The 13,450-nt window shown below is 39.5% G+C and overlaps 1 protein-coding gene across 1 annotated transcript in view; it reads left to right on the plus strand.

The window, feature by feature from the left end:
* The window catches only part of tada1 (transcriptional adaptor 1), a 54,926-nt gene that overhangs the window by 17,345 nt on the left and 24,131 nt on the right, over window positions 1-13,450 (plus strand). The window contains exons 3-7 of the mRNA XM_078218067.1: window positions 2,202-2,267; window positions 4,947-5,044; window positions 6,646-6,855; window positions 9,757-9,908; window positions 12,998-13,160. Of these exons, the coding sequence (XP_078074193.1) occupies window positions 2,202-2,267; window positions 4,947-5,044; window positions 6,646-6,855; window positions 9,757-9,908; window positions 12,998-13,160 (689 nt within the window). The remainder of the gene's footprint in view (window positions 1-2,201; window positions 2,268-4,946; window positions 5,045-6,645; window positions 6,856-9,756; window positions 9,909-12,997; window positions 13,161-13,450) is intronic.

Consider the following 13,450-nt stretch of genomic DNA (forward strand, 5'->3'; position numbering starts at 1 on the left):
AATCCTTATTTATATATTATTAGTGAGCCCAGGATGTAATCATCAGGGCTCACTTGCCTTAATGGCCTTGCCGGCGAAGGTCCTCGCCAGTGAGGATCAAGTATGGCCCACCCACCAATGGGGACCTGATGTGATGGCCTTGCCGGTGGGCCATTGAGGTGCCCATGTGATCGGGGGCGGGGTGGGGGGGGCAGTGCCAACCTGGTGGGGGAGGCGATGTGGGGTGGGGGGGAAGTTTGGGGAAGTGAGAGTCTCCCAATTCACTCAGTGGAAGATCATGGCGCATGTGCAAAAGCGCCCTCTAGCAGTCGGTGTGAATTGACTCTGTCCACTCCCCCTTACTGGTGAGCATCACACTTTCCCTCTTTTTTTCCCTAAGTGTGCTAAGATTTTATTTTTTCTCTCGCTGAAAAAATAGGCACGATTCTCTCCCGTTTTCATGCTTGTTGGCACTTAGAATATTTTTGGCAAAATCGCCCCATTAGACTTTTAATTTTTAAAAGGCTGCAAAAAAATTTGCCCTTTTTTCCATCCCCCATCCCTGCCTTGACGTTAGTGTGGTCTTCTGACAGGAGCCTGAAGGTTGAGTTGGACAGTTTGCCTGGGCTTTGGGACGCTGGGAATTACTTGCTACTATAAACAAATTCTATGTGCGGGATTTAATTTTTTTTTAAAATCCTGCTCTTTGGAAATGCAGTACATGATACACAATGACAATGTGCTTCACGTGTCAGCCAGTAGGAAAAACAGTGAAGAATTATATAACACCTGGTGAGAGAGAATTATAATTTTCATCCTGCTCCTGTGGGACTCAAATTGCTCAATATTGCATAGTAGCATCCAGACAGAGAATGTACCATATTGCAATTGAGATTTCTGGATGGTGCATATAAGATCAATAAATTAGGTGATGAACCTTGCTGGGATAGGGCATCTTATTATTGTCCCCCAGCAGTAATTTTTTCCCCCACCTTTAACTCAAAAAAACTTGCTGGAAATGTGAGCCGATATGGCTCGGGGGATATCTGAGCATCTGGGACCTCTGTGAATGATGAGACTGACAATTTATCTCTTTAATCAATGAGATTTAAAGGATTGAAAAAGGAAGAGATAGAATAGGAAGGTGAATTAGAGTCAAATCAGGTACTGAAATTGCGAAGGGACTAAGGAAAAGAGACTCGAGGAAAAAGCAGGAATTTACTACTTTGAGTGAAGCCAAACAGTTTAAGTTCTCTTTCTGGGCCAGAGGTTAATTGGCATTGAATTAACAATGATCATGTTGTTGAAAGGTATTTATTTAGGCTCTTAGATACAAGCTCTAACCAGTTGCAGTGAGTTTAATGAACAACTGATATGCACACGCAATGAATTCTTAAAAATAACAGGTAAACTGCAGTTGATGTCACTTGTGTAAGGCATCAAGACTTGGGGATTTGCAACCCAAGGTCTATCACTTAATTCTTGGAACCTGCTGATTTGCATATTTATAGAAGTGTGCATAATTGATATGTAATCTTCCAGCAAGATTTGACTTCTGATTTCAATTTTTCTAGCATATTCTAGTAAAAGTCAAATTCTGATCAAAATGTTGTTGTTTGCTTCTGTGGTATTTGGCTCGTGATAAGACGAGGATTGAATATTTGAGGCATTTTGAAGCTGACTTTGGCTTATATCAGTCATCTGTTAGGCCAGGACCAGATGCCACTTACTGCAAGCTCAACAGTAAGTAATATCTTCCCAGGGTAGTAGCTTCAGGAGCATCCAATGTGGGAAGTTAGCAGGAGGGAACATTATCAGAATTATTGAAGTAACGGAGAAGGCGGAAGAAGAATTTACAGAAACTATCAAAATCTGCTGTGGGAAGTACAATATGTAAAGAACTTGAGGTTTTTACAATAAAGGACACAATATAGTTTTATTAACTGTATAGTAATAAAGTATATAGCAAATTGTTTTACACATTAGATCTGTGGAACCTCTAATTCATTCTTTCAAGACAGTCATTGATGCAGTGTTTTGGTAAACTTGCTTATTTAACAGATAAACTGGCTTCTAAGCTCTTGGACTAGCCCATGCTCAACAGCGCAGAATTTAGATGAGGAATCTCTTGTAACCACTTATCTTCTCTCTCTTCATTTAGCATTTAACATTGGCCGACTTAAAATGGTAATACCACAGGAAAAAATGATTTTGTTTTCCAGTGCATTCCCACAATGACTTCTTGCTTGCCATCCTCACCAGATGTCAGATCATGATTTCTGCTCCAGGTATGTGGAAATGGAAAAGTTTAAATAATGTAACTATTTAAAGAGACTTGTTTTATTTGTACATTGTTGGAAGCTTTTTACTCATTTTTGCACAGCCAAATTCTGTTTCTTTCGCATGTGTTGCTAATTTCTGCTTTCCATTTCATCTTTAAATTGCATTAAGTGCCCCTGCCAAGTTGAATTATTATGGATTTCATAAATTCTGCAGTTTCAACATTAAATTCCAGCCAAATAGATTGATGCAGAGAAACAAAAACAGAATGCTCTGGAAGCAGTATTGATAAAAGCTGCAATATTAACTCTGCCTCTCTCTACCTGACCTGTTGAGTATTTCCAGCACAGACTGATCCATAGTTTAGTTTCCTTAAAATAGATGTTTAATAAGGGAAAGGCACAGTAAGGATTTTCCAGGGCAATGGAGTTGTAAGTTATACTGTGCATATCACGTAACTGTGGGTATTTCCAAAATTTAATGGAACTGATTCCAGTCACTGTCACAGCTTCAAGCTTGGATAGAATTTCTGTTCAATTTGGTCTTTTTACCAGATTATTAGAATCATAGAATCCCTACAGTGCAGAAGGAGACCATTCGGCCCATCGAGCTTGCACCGACAACAGTCTTACACAGGCCTTATCCCTGTAACCCCACATATTTACCCTGCTAATCCCCCTGACACTGAGGGGCAATTTATCATGGCCAATCAACCTAACCCACACATCTTTGGAATGTGGGAGAAAACCGGAGCACCTGGAGGAAAACCCACAGATTCAGGGGGCATGTGCAAATTCCACACAGACAGTGATCCGAAGCCGGAATCGAACCCGGGTCCCTGGTGCTGTGAGGCAGCAGTGCTAGCCACTGTGCCACCATACTTTGAGTAATGTATACTATCTGCATACTCTGTTTCTTCTGGTATTTGTGTCAATCCAAGACGTGTAGATGAATGATGGATTGAAATGATAAATTCCATCTTTGGAAAGCTGGAATGTACTCTCAATGCCTTTGAATGTTCAGTTTGGCTTTGAAACAGAAAAATCAAAGCTGCTGCTCAAGTCAACCCACGTTTTCAGATTAAAGAGAACTGAAATTACTCATTCATGTGATGTCAAAAATATCTGGGTTCAGATAGGGGACTGTCATCAAAGTGAAACTGGAAGTTGGATTTATCAGTTTAAGAAATAATATATATAAACATGGTTTTAATTCCGGATTGCTCATCCTGAGGTCTTTGCATCAGGATGTACCCTTTTACTTTGTTGCCACTTGAGAGTTTGGTTCCATGTTTAGGAGGAAGGTAATTGAGAATCCAACAATGGAATCCAAAATGAATCTGGTAATCAAAGCTATTGAAAGTATCCGATGTCATAAGTAAACTTTATGGCCAATGATTTGATTTAAAGTCTCTGTTTCTGCTCCCATTTCCCTTTCCAAATAAAATTCCTGGTAGACTGGGTGTGAATGTCTATTGTGCTTGAAAATAGCTTGAGCCATAAGCACTATTGAACTAGAGAGGTCCAGGACTTCACAAAGATGCCCTGATCTGAAGAAATCTTTCCCCTCTTAGGGTACTTTATGAAAGAGCTGTGCAATTGGGACTAAATCTTTTCCCAACCCTTATGGCTTCTAATTCATGATGAATCCTTCGCCTCCTGTTGGAATGATTTGCAGTAAGTAGTCTCACAACACCAGGTTAAAGTCCAACAGGTTTATTTGGTAGCAAAAGCCACTGGCTTTTGGAGCGCTGCTCCTTCGTCAGGTAAAAGCTAGTGGCTTTTGCTGCCAAATAAACCTGTTGGACTTTAACCTGGAGACTTCTTACTGTGTTTACCCCAGTCCAACACCGGCATCTCCACGGAATGATTTGCAGCAGTGATAGGCAACCTAGGCTAGTGAGTGGGTGACATGAATGGCCCCCCTCCATCTCAATGGGCCGCAAGGTTGAAATCAGGCTTATTGACTAACTGTGGCCCTGATAATAAAATTGAATACATGCTGAATATTTCATGACAAGTTATAGAAAATGCTTAATCGTTTATATGTAAATAGAACTGTCATCAACTTCAAATGGTAAAAGCAAAAGAATATTTATGCTTTGGACACAGAGGGAGCTCGTGGCTCTCGCAGTCAATGTTCTGTGCAATCAGCATGCATCTGCCTCGCTTCACTTGCCCTTGTTTTACATGTGTATCACTTCAGTCATGCTGCTAGGAAAAACTACATGGAAACCAGCGGAATGTGGCAACTCCGCACATGGGCAACCGTCAACAAAATGTATCATGGGCTGCACACACAACCCAGATGGGCCGCATGTGGCCCCTGGGCTGCAGATTGCCCACCGTTGATTTACAGGGTGAAAATTTCAATCTTTTTGAAGTCGCTCGTTGTAGTACTAGAAAGCATGCCTCGCAACACAAGTCCCCAACTGGGACAACTTTAGCTCCATTACCAAGATGTTTTTCTAAAGCAGGTGCAGCAGAAGTTTTCCTGCAATATATTAAATCATGTGGTGATATATTTCATACACTACTTCGAATTGCCATGATCTGATTGACAGGGCTGTTACTAAATTTCTCGTGACCTGCAGGGCAATTTGAGTCACTTACATTCAACATTATCAACCCTATCTTCTTTGAAAAATCAAGTGTATTTATATATTTTTTGTACTGTTTCTTTTACAGATGTTGGTACTTCGCTACTATGGACCAGTCCATCCAATGCAAAATCTGGTAAACCTAAAAGCAAAAAAAAGTTTCCATCCCTACGGGCAAAATTTGAAGTGAGTTATTTTCAATCATCATTTCTACCCCCTCCCTCCTCCAGCTTTTGGTCTGTTAGGAAGTACTCTCTGGAATTTAGAAGAATGAGGGGAGATCAAGAGGTATACAAGATGATAAAAGGTATGGATGAAGTAGACATGAAGTAGATGTTTCCTCTTGTGGGGCATTGTAGGACAAGAGGTCATAGTCTTAGGATAAGGGGTAGCAAATTTAAAAGAGTTGAGGAGAAGCTACTTCTCACAAGGGGTTGTGAAACTATGGAATTCTCTACCCCAAAGTGCAGTGGATGCTGGGAAAAATTTAAGGAGGAGTTAGACAGATTTTTAATTGGTAGTGGGTTGAAGGGTTATGGGGAGAAGGCTGGAAACTGGGGATGAGGAACATATCAGCCATGGTCGAATGGCAGAGTGGACACGATGGGCCGAATGGCCTAATTCTGCTCCTATATTTTATGAACTTATAAGGTGTTTGACATAAATCTTGTTGCGAATAGTTCCTTGTGAAACATGCTTTTATTTTGTATAGTTTATCATTTTTATTGATTCTTCTGTTGGAAGAAGAGCTAGAATAAGGCAATTCTGCGTGGCTTACTGAGGGCAGCAGGATACAACAGCTGGGACTAAGAGGAAAATGGACAACAACTCATGTGTGGGGATAGTCCTGGCTACAGTGTTTCATAATCATATTTGTTTGTATGAACCATGGTTTATCATATGCGCAGTTTCACCACTTTTGTGGGTAAATCTTTATGATGCAATATGATTTTTTTAAAAACTTGTAGTTTTATAAAGTAATTATTTAAAACTACAAGCTTTTAATGCATCTATTCTCCTGAATTGCACTTTTCCTGTTCTTGGATTTTGGAAGTTCACAAGCAAAACCGCAGATTTAAAATTATTTATAGTTATATTGAAATATAATTGAACTTGTATTAGACTGAAATTATATCACGCACTCCTTGAAACATTAGAGTGTATTTAAAAGGATGCAGCAGTGGAAGATCTAGACTCTATTTCTTTTCAGTGGATCTGTATGGTGGAGGTCATAAAGACTTTCAAAATGTGGTTAACATTTTTCAAGAATAAGGCTCCGAATGAAACTACCTTAAAATGATCCCTGCAATGGTGGCACAGTAGCACAGTGGTTCGAATTGCTGTCACAGTTCCAGGGACCTGGGTTCGATTCCTGGCTTGGGTCACTGTCTGAGTGGCGTTTGCACGTTCTCCCCGTGTCTACGTGGATTTCCTCCAAGTGCTCAGTTTCCTCCCACAGTCCAAAGATGTGCGGATTAGATGCATTGGCCATGCTAAATTGCCTCTGAGCGTCCTGGGATGCGTAGGTTAGAGGGATTAGCAGTGTAAATATGTGGGGTTACGAGGATGGGGCCTAGGTGGGATTGTTGTCAGTGCAGACTCAATAGGCTGAATGGCCTCCTTCTGCACTGTAAGGATTCTATGAACGGCCATGGTCAAAAGACTCCATCTTTCATTTTTGTGCATGTATGCATGCATTAAAAATTCTTAGAATTTATAAAGCGTACAAAAATGCCAATTACAAAGTGGCATTGTGCTCAATAAGTTGCTAATATATTTTTCTCTAGCATCGTTTTCAACCGCAGAATCCTTTATCAGGAGCACAACACTTTGTGGCAAAGGATCCTCAAGAAGAGGATGATGTGAAATTTTGCACTCATACAATGGTGCTTCCTACAAGAGGCCAGTTAGAAGGTCGGATGATAGTAACAGCTTATGAATGTGGACTGGACAATGTGGCTGAAGATGCAGTGACAGCTGTGGTGCATGCAGTGGAGGTATTGTAATAAAATTAGCTTTTGTTTGGTTATAAATGAAATTAAGTTTACAATATCATTACAGTGTTTTTAATAATGGTTAATTCAAATAATTATATATTTGTCCTTTTTTCTTCTACCACAAACTTTAATGTCTCTCTGGTGAGGGTCTTGCTGCACCCTCATCACTCTCTACTGATGAGAACAGGTATTTGTTTTCAAAATAAATTCCTGACTACACATCCGTGGAATCACTAAAGCTGCCTACTTCTAATTCCATAATATCGCCTGGTTATGCCCTTGTCTCAGCTCATCTGCTGCTGAAGCACTTCATCATGTTACATTTTAGACTTTACTATTCTAACGCACTCCTACCTTCCATAAACTTAACCTCTGCTGCCCATATGCTAACTCACACCAAATCCCTTCAACCAAGAGCTCTACGCTTGCTAACCCATATTAGTTCTCAGTTGAACCTTTAATTTTAAAACTTTTTTAACCCTTGTTTTCAAGTTCTCTGGATTCACCCTTCCATCTCTGTAACCTTCTTCAGCCCTATAACCCTCTGAGATATCTGTGTTCTTCCAATTCCAACCTCTGCACAACCCAATTTTAGTTGCTGCTCTATGAGGCCGTGTTTTAAACTCCCAAGTTCCTAACCTGTCAAATTCCATCTTTCCACCTCCTTATCTTTCCGACTTAAAAATCTGTGTCTTTGACCAAGACTTTGGTCATAAGTCCAGATATCACCTTAGTGGCTCGGTGTGAAATGTTGTTCTCTTGAAGGTTCTATGAAGTGCTTGGAATGTTTTTTATTGTGTTAAAGGCACTACTGTTGGGTGTTAATCTGAGGCATCCAAGTGAGAATAGGAACTGACCTGTGGGGAAATTATGGCCTGATTCTATATTGTTCATTGTGAGGCAGGGTAAATTACACCAACAGTATGCTGTAGCACCAATTAGTAGCTCTAATTGTTTTTTGTTATGACTTGGCCTGTTTACCTTTGATAGTTCGCTCTAGTCAATGTTCTTTTTCCCTTCCTCGAGTGAAGATTTGTAAAGACTATGGCATAGATTTGTGGATTTCTTTGACTTTAATGGGTTAATGATATTGAAATATCACAGTTTATAAGCTTATAGGCCCATGAGTCGCAGCAATTGCTCATAATATTTGCATGTTGAACACTTTCTGCAAATAAGACTGATTTACATAGCACCTTCCATGGCCTTGGGACATCCCAAAACGTTTTTCAGCCAGTGAAGTTTATTTGAAGTTTACTTACTATTGTAATGCAGTAAACCAGGCAGCCAACTTGTGTACAAGAGTTTGTAAAAAATAGGCAGGTGATCATGACCTTTTTTTTTTAGTGATGTTGCTTGAGGGATAAATGTTAATCAGCATGTTGGGGAGAACTACTTGCTCTTGATTGATATAATACCATGGAATTTCATGCATCCAGGAGAGTGCAAACAAGAGTCTTGGTTTCATGTCTCAACTAAAAGGCAGTGCCTCTGACATAGCGGTGCTCCCTCAGTACTGCAGTGAGGTGTTACTCTAGATTGCAAACTCCAGGATCTGAGATTTGAACCAATGATCTTGTGACTCAGGAACATATGCTAGCCATTGAATCACATGCAATGCACTTTATTCGACATTAGCTTAGGGTTCAATAAAGTGTACTACACTAATTGTGGTAAGAATGCAAGTGCTAATGGGCAACTGACACTACAATCACCAATGAGTCAAAAGACTATGCTTCAATAAATCAGCTTTATTGATGGCAGAGTTTCTTAGCTGATTTTGCATGGTTTCTTAGTGCAACAATGCCCACCAAGCAGAATCAAATTCAAATGAGCCAAGATCAAAGGTAAGTTTCTTAAAGGATTTGTTCAAATACATATTTAATTGCTTTTAAATGTGGTAATTATTTCAATTCACTGTTTTATTACCCTGATTCTTTCAGCTCAGTGAGTCTATGGAATTGTTGGAGAGTTGGGCCAGAATGCATCCTTACACTGAAAGGAGAAAGGAACAGTTTTTGTAAGGAAGTTACTGGCATCATAGCATAGTGTAGCAGATGTAAGCTATTTGTTAGAATTAGTTTAATTCTGTAAAAAGCTAATATTTGTTTGTAAGAAAAATCTGCCTAATATATTTGTTTGGTATATAAAACCTAAAGCAAAATCTTTGAGCACAAGAATAATCCAATGTAGATGCAGAGTAGAATCCATAGCTGAATTTCTAAAGGATTATCTGTGTTAATTAAGTATACTATGTATTTTATATTGGCAAATGAGAAACACTCTCAGGAACATTATGGGACTTAACCTTGGCAGTGGACTAAAACAGAAACACAAAATAATTTGAAGAAGAGGAAAAAGAAATCCAAAGCAGAAATGTCCATGTCCATACAAGCACCAAATAAAATCTTTTTTTAAATCTCGCTGTCCAACTTTTCCCCCCACGCCATGGTCTCCCCTCTCCCCACTCTACTAGGGCCATCTATTACATGTCTCGGGTTGTCCTTTGGCACACTCTGCTTAACTTCGTTCTGCCGTTTACATATTCTGATCTCTTAATGGCAGCTAACAGCATCCTTCTTGGCCATGGTCACCACCATTTACATCCCCTTTGACTTTTGTCTTGACATCTTTGTCAATCCTGCGCCCCCTCTACCCTAACAGTATAAATATCATATCTTCTATTGTCTTCAACTCTGACAAAGGGTCATTTTGACTCAAAACTTTAGTTCTATTCTCTTTCCACAGATGCTGTCAGACCTTCTGAGATTTTCCAGCATTTTCTGTTTTTGTTTCAGATTCCAGCATCCGCAGTAATTTGCTTTAAGGGAACCAGACAGGTTAAATGCAGCTCCGCCTTGAAATAATGCGCGCATTGTGCCTTTATGCTTCTTCCAATAGAATCATCTGAAGGACATTCTGACAGCTGTGATATCCAGGAGGAGATCATACCGTTTACGTGATGGCCATTTTAAGTATGCTTTTGGGAATACTATAAACCCCCAGCCATATTTAAAAAACAGCATTATTGCCTACAACAACATTATTGACTGGTGAGTACAATCTTGAACATGCGTGTAGATTTTTATTCTTTTAAGAAAATAGGATAAACATAAAGTTAGGAGAATCTAGAAAACCTGAAAGTAACATGAGGTGTAACAAATAGGAAGAATTTATCATTCCTAGTAATCTCTCCAATTGCTTAATCTATTCATGTGTTTTTTTTTTAGAATTGAGAGTGTAATTCACTCCTCAACATACTGATTTTGCAGTAAATGACTGTTGATCCTCCAGAACCAAAGTTTAATTCTGCTGGCTTATTGAAAAAGAAAGCTCTGTACTTATTCAGCTTCTTTCCTAACTTTGGGATGTTCCAAAGCTGATTCTTTGGCTTTACGTCCAATGAAATGTAGCCACTGTTCTAATGTCAAAAATGCTGCAGCCAATTTGTGCACAGCAAGATCCCACAAATAGCACCAAGATAAATGACTAAATTATCTGTTTCAGTGATGTTGAGGAATAATTATTGGTCAAAATACCAGGAGGTTTCCCCTGCATAGGATCTTTTATATCTGAGAGGGCAGACATTGGTTTAACATCTCAACGGAAAGAGAATAAAATGATCAGAATTGATATCAAATTCACAAAAGGAGAATAGAGTTTGTTCAAATCAAATGGTAACTGCTCAACAGAGATTGCTCTTGCAGCATTGTTCGGCTTTAATGTTGCGGATATGGGAGCACTTTGCATCAGGACTTCCTCTTTAGAGTTGTTTCGCGTTGGGGCCTGCATGGAGTTGCATAACCCAGGTACTTCCATTTTGGAGCAAGTGCAGGGTGAGGCCTCTCCCCACACTTAAAGGAACAGTGGTTTTGGGGGAAGAATATCTATTAATACTTAGCCCTCTTTCCTGTGACTCGCTTGAGGACACTCCTGCTCACTGCCTATCTCCTGCTTGAACACCCTCCTGCTCACAGCCTCCCACAATACTAAACCAGGATTTATGGCACTAAAATTTAGTTTACATAATAGCTTTGATTTTAAATGTCTTTTCCCTTGCAGGATCCAATTTGAAAAAAATTGGGAGTCTCTTTTGTTCTTAAGAGGACAAAGAGGTAGATTTTCAAGTTGCTACCTGAATGTAAAACTGATGGATGAAAGTTGGACTTGCTGATCTGTAGCACCAGGTTTACAATTGGGTGGCAAGTTGAATATTTATCCCATAATATTGTATTTAGACTGTAGGGCTAGAAGTTGTTAACCTTTTAACATGCCTTACAAGCAAGTAGGCATCCAGCTAGATTTCAGTCACCTCACTTCCAGATCAAACTCCTCTTATCTTTTGCTTACGCCAAAGCTTCAAGTTTTTCCAGTGTTGTTTCAAGATGAAGATAAGGGTTTTTTGTCATGTTTTCTGGAGTGCTTCAGTTTTTTTTTCTGAATAACTTTGTAAGTCTGGTCAAAGTATAGAAGTAATAGATAAAAATCAACTCTATTTGAAACTTAGCAAAAAAAACTAATTGGAGACCAAATCTCCCCTTTGCCAGATTCAAATGGTTTGCAAGTGATTCTGTTATCATAGTGGACAATACCATATTAATTCTACAGGAGTAAGTTTAGAAGATTAAATTTAGCAGCATCCTAAGGATTACTTGGCTGGTAACGCTACCAGTATTACTATCAGCCCCTGGCATTATTGTCATATCATTCCAGAATGTTTTCTGAAACAGGGGTAATGGCTACAGGGATTGCACCTCTGCTCTTTCTGTACAGAATTGATTCAGTATGCATGCTTACTGCAGTACTTGGAGAAATAGAGGCTGCGGTGCACATGCAGATTCTATAATCATTATATATTCTGCTGTATTTGATGCAGTTGAGCAGTGGCAGTCTGGCCTGAGCCAAAGTAGGTCAGCAATGGGAAGCGAGCTAGGTCAGGTCTTGCAGAAGAGCTCAGGTTGTCTCTGATAGTTCTCTGCAAAGCTGCCCACAATCAGTTTTCCATTTCGACAGCTGGATTTTACCCTTTGTTGACTCATTTAGCTGCTCATCAAATGCAAAGGTAGAAAAATAACAGTTGTGTTTTCATTTGTCAGTTTATTTCACTCTTTCACATTTTAATTTTTACTTGACTCAATTACTTGACTGCCTTCCTGGCCAACCTATCATCCTCCATTTTCCATAAAATTCAGCTCATTCAAAACTCTGCTATCTCCATTCTGCCTCATCAAATCCTGCTCATCTATTGAGTTGCTGAGCTGCATTGATTCCCGGTCTCCCAATGTGTCCAGTTTATAACTTTCCTCTTTAGCCACGGAAGGATTTGAATACAATCTATAACCTCCTGCAGCACTACAAAACCGAACTCTCCATTCCTCTCACCAGTGTTGTGCATTCCTCCCCCTTCCTTTACAACCACCAATATAGAGTATTTTCAGCTCCCTAGGCTTTATGTTCTGGAATACCACCCCCCCCCCCCCCCCCCGCCAAAGACCCTAATTTAAATTCAACTCTTTAACTTCCATTCCTTTTCTTTATACCTATTTCTACGTTCATGTTTTGTGTAAATGTAGGTGAGGCATTTTGTTGCCATTTATTGCTTGCTGCATCAATTGACTAGAGCATTACTGAGTTTGGCCATATGAGGGCACTGAAATCACAGAGTTCAAATCATGAAGTTGCCGAGTAACTTCCAGACTTTTGATTGTATTAATCATGATATAATTTAAACTGTTGGACCATTCCTATCTAATCTGTAATGGAAAATTGATTGTTTTGATTTATCCTACGCTATGTTTCCAGCAATTAAATGTTTGGCTGTTCTGCTGTAATTTCTTTTCCCTACAAACATTTAATCCTAACATTGTGGCAGTGTCCAAGCTGGGTCGTCTTTGCGTTGTGTGAAGTTAATGTAAAGTGACTTGGAATAATTTTCACTTGAATGTTCTGCTTTAAAAAAAATAAAACTCAAAGATGCAATCCTTTATGTGGCACGGTGCATATTTTAAGTTCCAAGCCAAGTACCAATATATCAGTTACTAATACGGTAACATAGTCCCAACCCTCCTTGTATCCTCTGTAGGAATGGAAATATTTTTATGCCAAGAAATATGATCTTAATTTTTTCTTTCCTCTGACATAGTCCTCCTCCTGGGATGCCCCTAACCGCTGGACTAAATCCAGGATTCCACCTCTCACCAGATGATGTAGAACAACAGGCAGCTCTTCTTCTAGCCTGTTCTGGTGAAGATATGCTAGCTTCCTTACCCCCTGTCAACATGTATGACCTCCTTGGAGCCCTCCAGGTAAATTGTACTTGATGAGCCTTTTTCTTATCTTATGTATGTGGTTTTCTCCTCCCATCAATCAATAAATAACTAGCCATGAGAAACTATATAGAGCGAACAAGTTTCCTGTTGCCTTGTACTTGGGCTACATATATGTTTGTTATCTGAGCTATTGCACTTGAATCTAAACGATTCATCCTCTAACTTTTGGATATCCAGCCACTGTTTTAAAACTTTGCCTTTTCCAGAAGGACTTGCCCATAATCTGTGTTAATTTTACACAAAATGATTATTCCAGGAGCAATTTG

This window comes from Mustelus asterias, chromosome 8 (genome assembly GCF_964213995.1).
Source record: "Mustelus asterias chromosome 8, sMusAst1.hap1.1, whole genome shotgun sequence".
NCBI lineage: Eukaryota > Metazoa > Chordata > Chondrichthyes > Carcharhiniformes > Triakidae > Mustelus > Mustelus asterias.